A 17,328-nucleotide genomic window follows, 5' to 3' on the forward strand; every position below is an offset into this window, starting at 1 on the left:
TTCTCCAGAACTGACTTGATGTTGCTTTTAAGCACTTTTCTGAGTTTCATTTTCATTAGTGAATGTAACTTTTCTGGGATAGTTTTAAAACATAGTGTCTCGGGGCTGGAGAGGCGGCTCAACGGTTAAGAGCACTGACTGTTCTTCCAGAGGACCTGGGTTCAATTCCCAGCACCCACATGGCAGCTCACAACTGTCTGTAACTCCAAGATCTGACACCCTCACACAGACCTGCGTGCAGGCAAAATGCCAATGCACATAAAATAAAAATAAATAAATTTTAAAAAATTATCCTGTCTACCTTTAAAAAAATAAATAAATAAAAATAAAACAGTGTCTCAGGGTATTGGAAAAAGTTCATTGTAATTATTTTTATTTTATCATCTGAAACCAGGTGATTGTAGTTGGAAGTTTTCCTGTGTCCTGGCTGGCCGGTGGTTGAGACAAATCTCTCCCACTCGCGTCTCCCAAGTAAACACACAGAGGCTCTTATTAATTATAATTGCTTGGCCATTTGCTCAGGCTTATTACTGACTAGCTCTTACACTTAAACTAACCCATAATTCTTATCTATGTTTAGCCACGTGGCTTGGTACCTTTTCTCAGTTCTGCCTTGTCATCTTGCTTCCTCTGTGTCTGGCTGGTGACTCCTGACTCAGCCTTCCTCTTCCCAGAATTCTCTGAGTCTGCTCGTCCCGCCTATACTTCCTGCCTGGCTACTGGCCAATCAGCATTTTATTTATCAACCAATGTACAAAAGCATTATCACACAGCCAGTGATGGTGGCACATGCCTTTAATCCCAGCACTTGGGAGGCAGAAGCAGGTGGATCTCTGTGAGTTCAAGGCCAGCCTGGTCTACATAGAGAGTTCTAGGACAGTCAGGGCTACACAGAGAAACCCTGTCTTGAAAAAACAAACAATTAGTGGTTAGTTAGTACTTGTGTAACATTTGGTTAGAAAAGTAAACTAAACCCCATTCTGCCATGTGTTCTGTATTCTTGGACTGTTTGCCTTTGGTGTGCCTCCTCCTGCCTGTTCGGAAAGGCTTTGGAAATGAGAGCATTCAATGCTGGATTTAAGGGTTGGAAATGTATCTGTTGTTTGCGCGTATGTGTGTTTTTATTTCCTGGTGTGGTCCCTGACACTAGACTCTTGCAATGACACATTGAATTTGAGAGGCCCCTTCCCCTCCTCTGGCCAGAGCTGCGTAGTCAACAAGCACCCCCAGCTCCCTGTGCATGGAGTATGGTGAGTGAGCATCAGGAAGGCAAGGGCTGAAACTCTGTCTTGCACTGCTTTCTCCTTGTGCCTGCTGGGCTCTGAGCCGTGGAGCTCAGCTTACTCTGTGGAGGACACTGTGTGCCCTCGCCTGCCCTTCAACACTTCAATGACAGTCTTCCACACTTGGAGTCCACTTCCTGTGGTCCTCACTGACTTAGAGTTCCCCCTCTCATATGCTCTGGGTGCTCCCGTGTGTGACTGTTGTACTGTATGAGATGTAGCCTGAATGAGTGAAAGCCTTGACAGTGGGCCTTTGTGTAGTTCCTAGAAGACAAGTTCCACATGGGACCCGGTCACAGGTGGGAGCATCCCTGTCCTTTGTCGGTGCTCAGCACTGAGTTACTCCCCTTTTCCTGTTTAGTGGGGTAGGAAGGACGGTCTGTTACCTATGACTTTAGATAGCAAAAAGATCTCTAGGATCTCTACATTTATTCTGTCTTTTTCCATCCAAGAGCTTTGGTGCTCTGTGACTCGTAAGAGCCTAAAATATGCCATTAGAAGATAGACAGGCATCTTCTGTCCAGTTTCTGATCCCTGTTACCCAGGAAGACTGGAGAGCACCTTTAGCAGTAACTTCGTCAGACTTCTTGAAGGAGCGTGGTTGTTACAGGTTTTCATTTTCAGTCGGAGATTTATATCCACCCTCCATCTCCCACAGAGGGTGGTCAGTACCTGTGCTCAGGAGAAGGCATGTTTCGAAGACCATCAGAAGGACAGTCCCTCATCAGTTACCTCTCCGAGCAAGACTTCGGCAGCTGTGCAGACCTGGAAAAGGTAAGGCCTCAGAGGGCAGACGAGGAGCTGGTGCAGCGAGGGACCCGGCCCGATGGTGGTGCTGCCGTTGTTCTCATTGGTTCTGATGGCAGTGCCTGTGAACTGCAGTGAAGCACAGAGAGCTCTGTCCAGGGAGCTCTTCAGGGAGCCTGTGCTTGTCATGGGTCCAGTGCTGCCCTGTGCAGAGACATTGCATTTGAGCCACATGATTATTGTTCCTTGACTTTGTGACCTCACATAAATACTCTTTCCAGAATCAAGTTCTCCATTGATTCCTGGGCTCAACTATGTATAAATAACCTCTGTACACTGGTCTCTTATCTTGGGACTACTGTGTGTACACTGGTCTCTTATCCTGGGACATATTTACCGTACTACTGAGTGTATGGGTGTGTGACTCTGGGAAAGGAGTCTGTTTGGAATTCCTGGCATATTCTCTCCCTCGTTTCAAACATGATTGCCTGGTTTCATTAGCTTAATTAGTAGCAAAGAGTGTGAATTGTGTATCAGCAACATGTGAAAAGAGCTGCAGTGTCCAGTAGGCTTAAAAATAGTGGACATTTAACTTGATCCAGTCTGTAAACTATATTTTGTTGTTGTTTTGGGAGCAGGGTTTTACTATGCAGCCCAGGCTAGCCTCCTCAAATCTTAAGATTCTCCTGTCTCTGCCCTCTAGGGGCTGAGATTACAGGTGTGGGACATCCTACCTGGCCTGAGTAATTTTTAAAACTTCAAGTTTTATCTTTAGAAGTTGATTTAGTTCAATTTTCTTCATTCTTAGAAGTTATGTAATCAGAATTCTCTAGGAGATCCAAAAGTATCTCCAAAGCTAATGATGTTTCAATCTACACACTGGGCAGAGCTTCAGATAGTCAGGCCACGTGCAGCAGGTCTCAGTGGCACAGCATGTCCATGTGCGGCAGGTCTCAGGAGGTCTCAGCGTGTCCATGTGTGGCAGGTCTCAGTGGCACAACATGTCCACATGTGGCAGGTCTCAGTGGCATAGTGTGTCCATGTGCGGCAGGTCTCAGTGACACAGCATGTCCACGTGCAGCAGGTCTCAGTGACACAGCGTGTCCATGTGTGGCAGGTCTCAGTGACACAACATGTCCACGTGGCAGGTCTCAGTGACACAGCATGTCCATGTGCAGCAGGTCTTAGTGACACAGCGTGTCCACGTGGCAGGTCTCAGTGACACAGCGTGTCCACGTACGGCAGGTCTCAGTGGCACAGAGTGTCCATGTGCAGCAGGTCTCAGTGACACAGCGTGTCCACGTACGGCAGGTCTCAGTGGCACAGAGTGTCCACGTGCAGCAGGTCTCAGTGACACAGCGTGTCCACGTGTGGCAGATCTCAGTGACACAACATGTCCACGTGGCAGGTCTCAGTGACACAGCATGTCCATGTGCAGCAGGTCTTAGTGACACAGCATGTCCATGTGGCAGGTCTCAGTGGCACAGAGTGTCCACGTGCAGCAGGTCTTCATGGTACAGCAGTGCGGTGCTGTCATCTGCATTTTCTCAGTGGCTTGTAATGGTGGAAACGTTTCCTGCCACACACCAACAGGCCTGTGAAGGCGTTCCTTGGTGTGTAAATACTCACTTCAGTGTAGGGATGTTTTACCCCTACCCTCTTAAGGAACTAATGCTCTTTATCATCTGCTGTGGGGGGTCTGAGCCACAGCTTTCTCCAAGCAGCTCCCTTCCCACCAGTGTGCCCTGTGCTTGCAGTGTGATGACTTTTTTTAACCATCATTTCTTTCATTGCATTGAGTGGAAATGGGGCTGTGTAGGGGACTAAGGTTGGTACTGAGGTGATCTTGGGCTGACCAGCAAGAGCAAAGAGACTCTAGAACAGGCCATCTATCTGTCTGTCTGCTTTCCCCATGGCAGACAGTGCATTTCCCCTGGTGGTTCCGGGTCTTAGAAGCTCTGCTTCCCCACATTGCATGCAGCAAGGTGTTCCGTACTTCCAGTCCCTTCACAAGCAACTTCCTCAGTGCCCTCCTTCCTCCAGGAGAATGCCCACTTCAGCATCTCAGAGTCCTTGATTGCTGCCATCGAGCTGATGAAATGCAACATGATGAGCCAGTGTCTGGAAGAGGAGGAAGTAGAGGAGGAAGAGAGCGACAGGGAGATCCAGGAACTGAAGCAGAAGATCCGCCTGCGGCGCCAGCAGATCCGCACCAAAAACTTGCTCCCTGCATACCAGGAGACTGAGCATGGAAGTGAGTGAGCCTGTGAACATCTGTGTGTGTGCCTCTTCACAGCGTCACAAAGCTCAGGGCCATGTGGGCTTTCGTCTCTGGTCTTCGTGTGAGGTGGAATGCCTAAGCTAAGGGTTCCTCTGCTGTCAGAAGGTAGTTCTGGGTGTTCTGTTCTTGTTTTTCCCATGTTTCCTACATCAGAAATAGCGTTCTTCCAAAATGGGTTTCTGAGGTGAGAACTAAGGCCAGGGGTCACAGATGGACTTCTCCAAAGTAGAGTGAACCAGCAAGAAGTCTAGTTCCACACACAGCTTCAGTCCCAGCCATGGTTCTGCTCACTTTCCTCTGTTCAGGTCTAGGTTCTTTATTGTGGCATGGAGAGGGGGTGAGAAACCCTCCATCCTGTCTGTGACGATGTGGTGTTTAATATCACAGGCTTCCGGGTCACCTCCAGCAGCTCCCAGTTCAGTTCACGTGATTCTACACAGTTCTCGGACTCTGGCTCTGCTGATGATGTGGATGAGTTTGAAATCCAAGGTAAGAATTGGCAGTCTGTTACAGAGGAGCTTTGGTTACTTGTTTCCTTTCGTTAGGAATATTGGAAGAGTGACCCCAAAGTAGATCTTCATGACCCACTATGGAACATGGTTAGTTATTGTAAGGATGGCTACTCCTGATAAAAACAGAGCCCTGTTAAAATTCACACGGACATGAGCCTTGAAAGGAAGAGGGTGGTGGGCTGTTGAAGTCACCCTGATTTTCAGTCTTCGTGTGTTTATCTTTCTCTTGGGTCCTCACTCTCTCCCCCTCTAGCTCTTTGGGCTCAGCCAAACCACGTGAATTAGGGTGCTTCCCTGTGCTCCACAACGCAATTGAAATGGTTCCCAAAGATGTAAGAAGGAGTTTTATAGTAATTTGCAATTTGCCGGGGTGGCGGGGAGATAAGAATCATTAAAGGAGAAGCAGAAAAAGGGGAAACAGTCAGGTTTACGAAGTAGAGCTTTAATTTCTGTCTTAGCAGCCTTAAGGCAGAACCGCAGGCTCTGGTCGGAAGCACCAGTGCAGTGAGGGGAGGGGCTGCCTCTGGAGGGCGTTTGTAGTAAAGCAGTTACGTTCCTTCTGAGTCACTAGATCCTCAGAGGGGACCTGACAGCAGACCCAGTCTTAGGTCCAGCCTGGTGAGTCAGGGAGTTCCCTGGTTTGCTGACAGGCTGCATCACCAATAATAATAATAATAATAATAATAATAATAATAATATCACACCAGCATGAGTGACAGCCTCCCAAGAGCTGCGTAGATGGAGTCCCGCCTTCACCTAATCTCCCACTTCCTGTATAGTCTAGCACCTCCTGAGCCCACGTGCAGCGGGCACAGGCATTACTCGAAGGTGGGGAAGGTGGGCAAGAGTGAACGAGGGTCTGATGATCTTCCATCCCGGTTTGTATGAAGGAATGTCAGTAGATTCCATCTGGGAGGGTCTCGTTGAGTTTAGGCAGGGATCAGCTGCCTTAATGTGGCAGTGGCTCCATCATGCTTGAGTGATATGCTTTACAGCAGCCCTATTCTGCAAACCATAGATTTCTTCAGGACCCCACAGAGAGACAAACTAGCAAGCACATAAGCAAAACGATTCAGGTAGAGAAACTCTTCCCCGTGGCAAAGCTGAGGATGATTTCCTCACTGAGCTGAGTTGTATGCACCCACTCCGTTATAACATTGTAAAATGATAACAAATAGATATTTTTACGATTTTAGTCTTCAGGGACCTCCTGAGCAGCCAGAGTGCTTTCCACTCAGAAATTCAGATTTTACACTTTTCCAGGCTTCCGGGAACTTTGCTCTTTGTTCTGAATGTGTTTGATTTCTGTTCATGACAGTAATAGGAACTTAAAACTCCCCACCCCCCGAGTTTGTGTCCGTTTTTTCCTAACCATAATTCTCACAAAGTGCAGTCCTGTTGGGAACTGTTGCTTCAGTTGTGGGCCCCAAGGGTGTATGTAATCAGCTAAGAACAGAAATTCTTAAAGGAGACAACCATAGGACGGGATTCCTCAGTCTTTAGGTCCTTGTCATCCTTTGTTGTGAGGGACTGCTTGAAGATTGAGACGTTTGCCATTATCTCCAGCCTCTACACACGAACTGCCATTAGCACCCCCACTCCATATAGTCAAAACCATGACCAGATATTCCGAACGTCACCCTTAGCTGCTTCTTAGGAGGTGCTTGAGGCTGGGCTGGTTTGGGGAAGTAGCAGTAGCTGTTTTCCAAGCCCACCATGTATGTGGGTTCCTAAAAGCTGCACAGAAGTCACGGCCTGATCCCAAGGACCTGTGGTATGGAATTGTCGGTCTCTGCAACTTCCTCTCTAAAGGACCCTCTTTATAATTATTATTGCACAGATGGTAGAGAAGGCTCTAACCTGACTCACATGTCAAAGAGTGGACTCTCAGTGTCAGTGGCCTCCATGGTCTCAGGTAGCCGTGCTGGAAGTGTGGACGTGCTTCTACCTGCATGTGTGTGAATGTTTGCACCAGCTTGTGTACATGTTTGATCTTGGGACACTTGTCAAGGTTACGAGAACTCTGTGAACTAGAGAACTTACCAGAAAACACTAGACAATTCAGATGCTATTTTACATATGACTCAAGCTGTCCTTGCCATCTCCCCTCACAGTGATAATTTTAGATTAGATAGTCATGTGACTGATGGGGTCAAAGTGTAGAAAGGAATAGTCAAAACTGGAAAAACAGTTCTGTCTTGGATATTGGTGGATAAGAGCATAAAATGTATTTCATACTGAGTAAGATTTAGTGTGAAGCTCCTCAGCTTACTTTTTGAATGCTTACTAACTGTATAGAAATTCACAGGAAAGGCTCCAAAGCTACACAGAGACCCTGTCTCAAAAACCAAACAAACAAACAAAAAAGAAATTCACTAAGTTGTATAGACTTTGGATCTGGTTAATTTCAGATTTTGATGCTTGTATTTATTTGCAATTTTTGTTTGGTTGGTTGGTTGCTTTTTTTTTGTTTTTTTGGGGGGGAGGGGGTTTTGCTTTTGGGTGTTTTTTTTGTTTTGTTTTTTTTTTGAGACAGGATTTCTCTATGACAGTCCTAGCTGTCCTGGAACTCACTTTGTAGACCAGACTGTCCTTGAACTCACAGAGCTCTGCCTATCTCTGCTTCCCGAGTGCTGGGATGAAAGATGTGCACCACTGCTGCCCAGTTTATTTGCAAGTTGGGTTTTGTTTTTATAATAAATGTTATATTAAAAAAGAAACGGCCAAGCAAGGTGGTGATGGGGCACGCCTTTAATCCCAGCACTCGGGAGGCAGAGGCAGGCGGATCTCTGTGAGTTCGAGGTCAGCCTGGTCTACAGAGTGAGTTCCAGGAAAGGTGCAAAACTACACAGAAAAACCCTGTCTGGAAAAACAAACAAACAAACAAAGAAATGACCAAATGAAGAATTTAAGTTCAGGGCTGGAGAGATGGCTCAGCAGTTAAGAACACTTACTTCTCTTCCAGAGGATCCAGGTTCCGTTACTAAAAACCTTGCCAGGTGTCTCACAACCACCTGTAACTCCAGCTCTAGGGGCTCCAACATGTCTGGCCTCTGTGGGCTCTTACACACACACACACACACACACACACACACACACACACACACCACACACACCACACACACACACACACACACACATACACACACACACACACAACACACACACACACACACACACACATACACACACACACACACAATTAAAAAATAACAAAAATAAATTTGAAAAAAGAATTTAAATTCAAGCCAGGTATGGTGACCCACACCTTTAATTCCAGCACTTGACAGGTGGATTCCTGTGAGTTTGAGACCAACTGGTCTACATAGTGAGACCCTGTGTCAGAGAAAAATAAAAAAAAGAATTTAAGTTCAGGTACTGGACAGAAGACTCAGCAGTTCAGAGGGGTTGTTGCTCTTCCAGACTGGAGCTCAGTTCCCAGCATGCACACTGGGCAGCTCACAGCCATCTGTAACTCCAGCGTCAGGAGATCTGATACCCTCTTCTGACATACTGCAGGCGAATTTAAGTTCAGAGCTGTAGCTTGGGACACGTGCAAACAGTGAACGTAGGACAGGATGGTATGAGGTTAAAAATCTCTTTTGAGTTTTGAATTTTCAAAGCAAACTCCCAGAAAGTAATCTCTTCTAGAGAACTTCATACACAATTAAGAGTTACTGCTATAATGTTTGACATTCAGGAAAATAGTCTGTAGGATTAACTGAAAGAGAATAAAAATTTTCTACTCAAAAAATTTTAAAACAAAAACTTGGAATTTTAATTACAAACTTTTAGTTTCATAATTAGAACTTTTAGTAATACTAACAGAATTGTTTACTACTGCTAATACTGTGATCCATTAGAATTTGAAATAAATATAAGATTAGACCAAGATTTAGAGAAATAAAGGTAATAAAATAATGAGTTTCTCTTTGCTCTGCTTTTGAACTGTCTTTTCCATCAGAGCATATCATAAGGCATACATACTGTTACTTGGCTTTCTTAGAATCCTTCTCCCCCAATCTTGGGAGCCTTAAGAGTTCAGTGCACATGAGGCCAGCACAGTGGCTTGGTTGGCTGAAGGTACTTATTGCCAAGCCTGAAAACCTGAATTTTATCCCCAGAATGCACATGATGAAAGGAGATGACTAACTCCTGCAGGTTGTTCTCAGTCTCCACCCACACACAATGGCACAAAAAGCACTCACACGTGAGTGCACACACTCTCTAAATAAATTCACTAGAGGTATAGAAAACGTATGCAGATTGTTTACAAATGCAGATGGGATGACACCAGACCGTCAATAGATAATCTAAAACTATTCCAAGACCTATGTAAGTAACTACAACCAAGATTACCATATCCAGAGGAGTTATCATTTAACATTCACGGAGCAGGACCGAAGTTTGGGTCCTTAAAACCCATGTAAAAGCCAGGCAGACATGATGGGAGGCAGAGGCTAGATTGCCAATAGCCAGATTTGGGTTTAGCAAGAGACCCTACCTAGTAAGTAAAGTGGAGAGTGATTGAACGAGACACCCAGCATCGACTTGGGGCCTCCACATACATGTGCACACATACCTCACATGTAGACATCCATACACATTTGGACATGCAACACATACACACACACACACACACACACACACACACACACACACACACACACACACACCAAAGAAACAATGCTCAGAGAATAAAGAACTTCCAGGAAAAGCACAAACCAAAACAATGTATGGCCACCAAGCCAGCAGTACAGAAGCTACTTAGAGCCCTGCACAGGAGGAAGACAGTCCCAGACACGAAAGTTCACGAAGGGAATTGTTGAACAAAGGAGAGCAAGGGAAGAATTTCCAACTCAGCAAGCCCCTCATATGTAAAGGGGAAAAGGAAAAGAACAAACAATACTTGAACTAACCAGGTAAACAAGCGACAAGATCACAGAAATCATCAAGTAGCCCTAATTGGCTGCTGCATATGACTGTAGGTAAATGGTCAGCTCTCCAATTCTGACATGCAAGGCTGATGGGATTAAAAACAAGATCCAGCTGTTTGTTGTCAAGTGCAAGTCTCACTAGCAAAGACACATGGAGAGATACTGAAAGTGAAAGGAGAGGAAATGATTTACCAAGTAAGTAGTCGCTGAGAACAGGCAGATGTAGCAATGCTCATACTGGACAAAGTAGACCATGAGCCAGAATTAACTGGAAAAGGTAAAGTCACTACTCAGTAATAAAAGACACAAGAAAATATGATAATTGTAACTGTCTTTACACTGAACATTGATGCATCCAATTTAATAAAACAATACTGGACACAAGGGGACAGATAGACCAGGATGGATAGGTACACTAATGATGGGTGATTTCAGCACTTCTTCTAGCCAATAGATCATCCAGATTTTAAAGAAATCAAATAGAAATTTAAGAGCTAAACTTTGCCATAGGTCAGAGAGATTTAATAGATGTCTATAGAATATTCTGTGTAATATGAAGACTATACATTCTTTTTAGCAGTCCATGGAACTTTATCCAAAGTAGATCATGGTTTGGGCTACGCTGTGGCTTTGAATGTTAAGCATGACTGGTACAGATAAAGCAACAAATATAAATGGAAAAGAAAATCAACTTTCCTTTCTTTTATCAGAATGGATTTAAACTAGAAATCAATAGTAAGAGACGCTGTATGATGCATGGAGGTGACAACATACCCTTTAGGACACATCTAAGGCAGATCTAAGAGTGTTCATAGTGATCATTTATATTAGAAAAGCAGAGAGAACTCAAAATAACTTAATGATGCACCCCAAGGTCTTAGAAAAGAACAGGCCAATCCTTAGCTAGTAGACAAAAGAAATGCTAAAGGTCAAGGTAGAAATGAACAAGCCAGAGAATAAGGAACAGCACCAAGGGCCAAGATGGAGAGTTGTTTCTTCGGAAAGATTAAGAAACCCTGGGCCAAACTAAGCAGAAGATCCCAATTAAGATTAGAGAGGGATAAAGGAGACATTACAAGAGATACAAGTGAAATCCAGGTGATCGTTTGGGAATACTTGGAAAACTTAAGTTGCAAAACCATGGGAAATCTAGAAGTAGATACATTCCTTGACATGTACGACCTACCAAAGTCCTTACAGGACTCAGTGGGTCTGTGCCAAGCAAAACCATGGAAAATCTAGAAGTGGATACATTCCTCGACACATGTGACCTACCAAAGTCCTTACAGGACTCAGCAGGTCTGTACCAAGCAGCAAGGCTGAATCAGAGCCCAGAAACTCAAGGTACAGGACCAGGAAGATCCGCTGCTGAATTTGATCAGACTTTCAAAGAAGAATTAAAAAGGGAAACTCACCTACGTTTTGTCTTGGGACCTCCACTGACAGCACAGTGGTTTGGGGCAGGGAAGGGAAGAGGAGCCTAATCCAATGTCTCTCAGAAGTAATGATTTGGGCTAGAGAAATGATCCAGTGGTAAAAAGCACTTGCTGCTCCTCCTGAGGACTTAAACTTGGTTTCCAGAACCTTTACCTGTCACTTCAGTTCCCGGGGTCCATCTTGTCTTCCCAGGGCACCTGTGCCCACGTGCACTTTCCCCCACACAGACACACATACATACATACATACTCACAATTAAAAATAAATCTTTTTAAAGTAATGCTTTAAGTTTTGTGTTCTTGCCACACATAAGTTCCTAATTATGAAAACATAACCTAAATGTATTTCTCTAGCTTTCTTTTTGGTTTTGGTTCTTCGTCATCTGTCTTGGTCTTTAATTGTTCTTATGTCAGAATCTTTCTGGAAAAGTACCATACCTCTCAGGAGCGATCTCCCTGATAATGTCCAGAGGTGTTCAGGCATGCTTCCTTTCAGTCCCCTTAAATAATTTCATACTATTGAAGATTCTTTTGGGATACTGTCTGTTACTGTGAAGAGACAGCATGACCGAGGCAGCTCTTACAAAAGAAAGCATTTAATTAGGCTGGCTTACAGTTTCAGAGGTTTAGTCCATTATCATCATGACACGGAGCATGACAGCATGCAGGCAGACATGGTGCTGGAGAAGGAGCTGAGACTTCTACATCCTGATCTGCAGGCAAAGAGAGAGACACTGGGCCTGGCATGGCTTTTGAAGCCTCAAAGCCCACCCCCAGTGACACACTTCCTCCAACAAGCCCACATCTCCTAATCCTTATGATCCTTTCAAATAGTGCCACTCCCTGGTGACTAAGCATTCTAATGTATGAACCTATGGGGACCACTCCTATTCAAACCACCACAGATACCTTGATTAAGAGGGCTATCAGAATTTATAACACCTTCAAGTAAGGTATTGAAGTGTCACGTGGATATTGATTATGATAAGTAGATAAATAATCTGAATATTGCATCGAACTAATTAATAGAATCACTTTCCTCAGATTATGTCTCACTAGACTATATGAATCAGAATATTAATAAAGAAAATGGACTTCAAAGACATCTCTTCTAGCAATAACGAACATAAACCTAGAGACTACAGAGAATCTATTCATAAAGATAATTGTGCCCATTCCCATGTATTAGTTTAAAAAACAGATCTGTTAAGGTGTAAGTTGCCTAACAAAATGTGACCACTACAAGTGCACAGCTCAGTGATCTCTGACCAAGTTGCTGAGTGGTGCAGCCTTCGGCATCATCTAGTTTGGGAACACTGCCCTCCCTTCAGGAAGATCTCCTGTGTTAGTGCAGCACAGTTTCCCAGGGTTCCCACCCCCAGCCTCAGTTGACCACTAACGCATGCACGCTATAGATGTGCCCTCTCTGGACCTTTCATTGCACTAACGCATGCATGCTATAGATGTGCCCTCTCTGGACATTTCATTGCACTAACGCATGCACGCTATAGATGTGCCCTCTCTGGACATTTCATTGCACTAACGCATGCACACTATAGATGTGCCCTCTCTGGACATTTCATTGCACTAATGCATGCACACTATAGATGTGCCCTCTCTGGACATTTCATTGCACTAACGCATGCACACTATAGATGTGCCCTCTCTGGACATTTCATTGCACTAACGCATGCACACTATAGATGTGCCCTCTCTGGACCTTTCATTGCACTAACGCATGCATGCTATAGATGTGCCCTCTCTGGACATTTCATTGCACTAATGCATGCATGCTATAGATGTGCCCTCTCTGGACATTTCATTGCACTAATGCATGCATGCTATAGATGTGCCCTCTCTGGACATTTCATTGCACTAATGCATGCATGCTATAGATGTGCCCTCTCTGGACATTTCATTGCACTAACGCATGCATGCTATAGATGTGCCCTGTCTGGACCTTTCATTGCACTAACGCATGCATGCTATAGATGTGCCCTCTCTGGACCTTTCATTGCACTAATGCATGCATGCTATAGATGTGCCCTCTCTGGACATTTCATTGAAATGGAATCATACAGGATGTGACGTATGATCTCCCGTCCCTGCTTCTTTCTCTTAGTCTATTTTTGGTTGTGGTGTCTGACAAATTGGTTTGATATTTGGTGTCTGCCAAATTGATTGCATAAACTTCCAATTCTAGCTAGTGTTTTCACTTTGGGGCTTAAGATTCTGTTGTTCTTATCCTCCACCCCTTGGTTCTCTGGTGGTGTAGCTTCCTCAGTCCTTCCTCTGTAGATTTTTCTAGTGTTTCAGTCCTCTGCGTAGATGTATTTTCAGGTTCAATTAGGAGACAGGAAATAGCAGAGCGGTTTGAACAGAGAACGTTGGATGGTAAGAGTTTTAAACTCTATCAGGGAGTCGAGGTCATGGGAGAGCAGCTCCTAAGGAGTGAAGAGAATCACAAGAACACAGCATGCAGATGGCAGCCACTCTCCCGCAGGCTGCGATAGAGCAGCACCAGGCTGGATCCCAGGTCTGAGATCCATGCCACCTGGCAGAGGAGCTTCTGAAGTCACAGAGCTGCCTTGGGTCGCATTGTGGATGCTGTCTGTAGGGAGAGGCCATGCCAGCAGCCTCCACTGGGAAGCCATTCTCAGAGCCAGGCAAGTGCCTTACCTCAGAACCCAGGCAGGGGTGGAAGGGCAGCCGGTGGAGAAGGGCTAAGCCCGACACTTCCCACACAGCTCCCCGAGATGTGCTGCGGGACATGTTTGTGAGAGGAGCTGCTGAGTGCACTCGGCTGTGGCTCTGCTGCGGGCATGCTTCCCGGGCACTGTCCATGCACTGAGCCGTCCGCCTAGAGAGGAGCACAGCCAACTGCACGACAAACTCCGTCCTCCCCAGCATCCTCCCAATGCCCTCTAGTGACACTCAACTTCCCCCAGGAGATGTGTCTGAAGCACAGCAGATTGGGGGTTCTAAGGCAATAAATTGAAACCTAATATAATATATACAAAAGGTTATTCAGGAAATATATTTTCTGATAAGTAAAATCTGCATGAAGTTTGAGCTGGCTGGTTTTATGTCAGCTTGACACAAGCTGGAGTTATCTGAAAGGAAGAAATCTTAATTGAGAAAAATGCTTCCTATGGTCCAGCTGTAGGGCATTTTCTTAATTAGTGATTGATGGGGGAGGGCACAGCCTATTGTCAGTGGTGCCACCCCTGGCTGGTGGTCCTGGGTTCTCTAAGAAAGCAGGCTGAGCAAACCACAGGGAGCAAGCCAGTAAGCAGCATCCCTGCATGGCCTCTGCATCAGCTCCTGCCTCCAGGTTCCTGCCCTGCTTGAGTTCCTGCCCTGACTTCCCTCAGTAATGGACTGTGGTGTGGAAGTGGAAGCCCAATAGACCCTGTCCTCCCCGGTTGCTTCCCTCATGATGTTTCATCACAGCAGTCATAAAGTAACCCTAACTAGGATAAAGTTCAGAGTGAGCAGTCGTTTCTCCTGTTCTTTTAAATCAGTTTTTCACAATAATAGTAGTTCTCCACTTTACAGTTCTCCTCTTTGAGTTAGCAATTACAGAAAATTGACTGGATCCCCGGATGTGTTGGAGATCACTTTACCTGCTAAGAGGAAAGTGAACGGGAACCATTATCAATATTGCCCAGTCAATTCTGAAGCTCACTTCCAAGGTTTCACTTACTTTGTTTAAAAATGTGTAGATTTTGCTGAGATGCCAGAATGTAGCCATTTCTTCCCTGATCAGCCCACCCACCCAGTAGAGCGCCTTTCCCCTCATGTGACATTGTTTTATTGTTTCTTTGTCTTTATGTTTTTATTTTGTTCTGTATGTGAGAGCAGGTACACGCCACAGCATGCATGTGGATGTCTGAGGGCAACCATGTGGGTCCTGGGGTTTGAGTCCTCATGGCTGGCAGCAGGCCATCTTGCCAACCCCTGTTTTATATTTTATAACTTTCCCCAGTCGATAATAATTCCCTTATTCTATGGAAAGCATCAAAAGCACTTCAAATAAATTCTCTTGGGAAAATGTATTTGCTTTTAAAATATATTTGTGTTTGTTCAAAAGATTAAGAAGACATTTTACAATTATGTTAAACTCCACTAGGAAGGTGCAGGCTTCTTTCTGTTCTCTACAGAACACTTCCCTCCTTAACTATTTTAGACCTTGGCGTGCTTATATTGCTGTGCTCAACTAGTGGTCCATCCACGTCAACTGAGTCATCTGCTTGAACTAACTGAGTCAGCAGGATGCCCCACAGGCGCAGTAAAGTCAAGGTATTTGATGGGTGTCAGGTGCCACATCTACTTGGATATCCATGGTGCCTCAACCCTCTGCTCTGGGGTAGCAGCCTTACCCCAAGGCAGTGTGGTCCTCTACACTCTTGCAGTATTTGTGATTAGCTAAAAAGCACCTACCACAGACCTCCTCTGACCTTATATCTCTGGTGAAAAAGAACAATAAGCAGAATAAATCTAGCTTGATTATAGGGTCTAAAGAGAAGAGCATAAAGATAAAAAAAAAAAAAAAAAAAAGATGTTCCTTATTTGAATATGAAATGCTTAAATACAAAGTTCCATTCTGAGAACTGTATCCCTAGGTGATTTTGTGTGACTGTCATAGATCATAGAGTTTACTTACACAGACTGAGACGGCTACTGTGTCTGATCCTATCCTAAGGTGATAGGATCTCAGGGGTCCACTGTCATGTACACTGGCCACCATGGACAGAAACACCATTATGTGACATGCTTGTGGCTTTGTGGAAATAATGGTTTCCGTAGCAACTGCTATCGACTACCTCTTCTGTAACGTGTAACACTTTCTTTTATAGCCTGGACCTGTATTATCAAAATTGCTTAGTTCCTTATTCAGGGATGTCTCTCTAGGATTTTCTTTCATTTCTCCCTGTCACTCCCAAGCAAGATGAAATTTGCAAAAAAAAATTTTAATTGCTTTTAGGCATTTATTCATTCTGGAACTATTCTCTTGAAAACTTTTATGTATTTGACAAGACAAGATTCATGTTCAACCCTAGCAGTATTTATGATCCCCAAATCAAGGATGCAGACCAGACAGTTGTGTGACGTTTTTATCCCCTTCCCCACCAACACTAGAGGCAGTAGACTAGGCAGCTGGCACTGCTCTGGGATCAAGTTCAGACTTAAATGTCACAGAAATGAGCACCTATTTGTCAAATAAAATAGCCTTTTTATAATTACTAGCAAAAAAATGGTTGATGTCTTGTTTTTTTGTTTTGTTTTTTGGGGGGGGTTGTTGAAAATTGTGTATATGTGTGTGTGTGTGTGTGTGTGTGTGTGTGTGTGTGTGTGTGTGATTCCTCAGGTACCTTCCATCTTTTGAGAGAGGGTCCCTTACTGGCCTCGAACTTTGCCAAGTAGCCAGACTAACCGGCCAGGGAGCTCCAGCGATCTGCCTGTCTCTGCCTTCCATTTCACAAGCACTGGAATTACAAGAATGCTCCATTATGTCCGCAGCATCTCCAGCTTTTTACATGGGTTCTGGGGGACTGAACTCCGGTCCTCATGCTTGGAAGGCAGGTGCTTTACCAACAGAGCCAACTCTCTAACCTGATGTCTTGTTTACTTAAAAAAAAAAAAAAAAAAAGCATATTAAAAGCAATTGAGTGCTTGCCTATCACAGTCAGGCCCCGGGTTTGATCTCTAGCACTTCCCCAAACAAGTAGCATATGAAAGCTGCATGAAGCTTGGAAGGCATTAGTGTGTGAGCAATATTATTTGAGTTATGCTTGTATCCAGAACTATGTATTAAATGCTGTAAAGCTCATTGAATAGACCTAATCTCATTTCCTCACGAGAGGTTTTGTAATCCAGTTGTAGAAACAAAAGAATCTATGTGCAGTTAAAAGCATGAGACACAGTTGAGCTACTCATGGCCAGGTGCAGCGTGAGGTCACGTAAGCCCTGTGCTCTGCTGAGGGCCTCAGACACAGGAGATTGGTCACTGTCGGGACTAGTTAAGGAAAAAAGGCCCTCTTACTGGCCATCAAAGGAAGTAAGAAATGAGATTATTGAAAAGCCTTTCCATGACTTGGCTAGGCCCTGATAGCTTCCTAGAATATGACT

At 44.6% G+C, this 17,328-nt stretch overlaps 1 protein-coding gene across 1 annotated transcript in view; it reads left to right on the plus strand.

Moving 5' to 3' along the window:
- The window catches only part of Rubcn (rubicon autophagy regulator), a 57,870-nt gene that overhangs the window by 30,266 nt on the left and 10,276 nt on the right, over window positions 1-17,328 (plus strand). The window contains exons 8-10 of the mRNA XM_059277299.1: window positions 1,942-2,057; window positions 4,074-4,284; window positions 4,699-4,800. Coding sequence (XP_059133282.1) covers window positions 1,942-2,057; window positions 4,074-4,284; window positions 4,699-4,800 — 429 coding nt within the window. The remainder of the gene's footprint in view (window positions 1-1,941; window positions 2,058-4,073; window positions 4,285-4,698; window positions 4,801-17,328) is intronic.

This window comes from Peromyscus eremicus, chromosome 12 (genome assembly GCF_949786415.1).
Source record: "Peromyscus eremicus chromosome 12, PerEre_H2_v1, whole genome shotgun sequence".
Classification (NCBI taxonomy): domain Eukaryota; kingdom Metazoa; phylum Chordata; class Mammalia; order Rodentia; family Cricetidae; genus Peromyscus; species Peromyscus eremicus.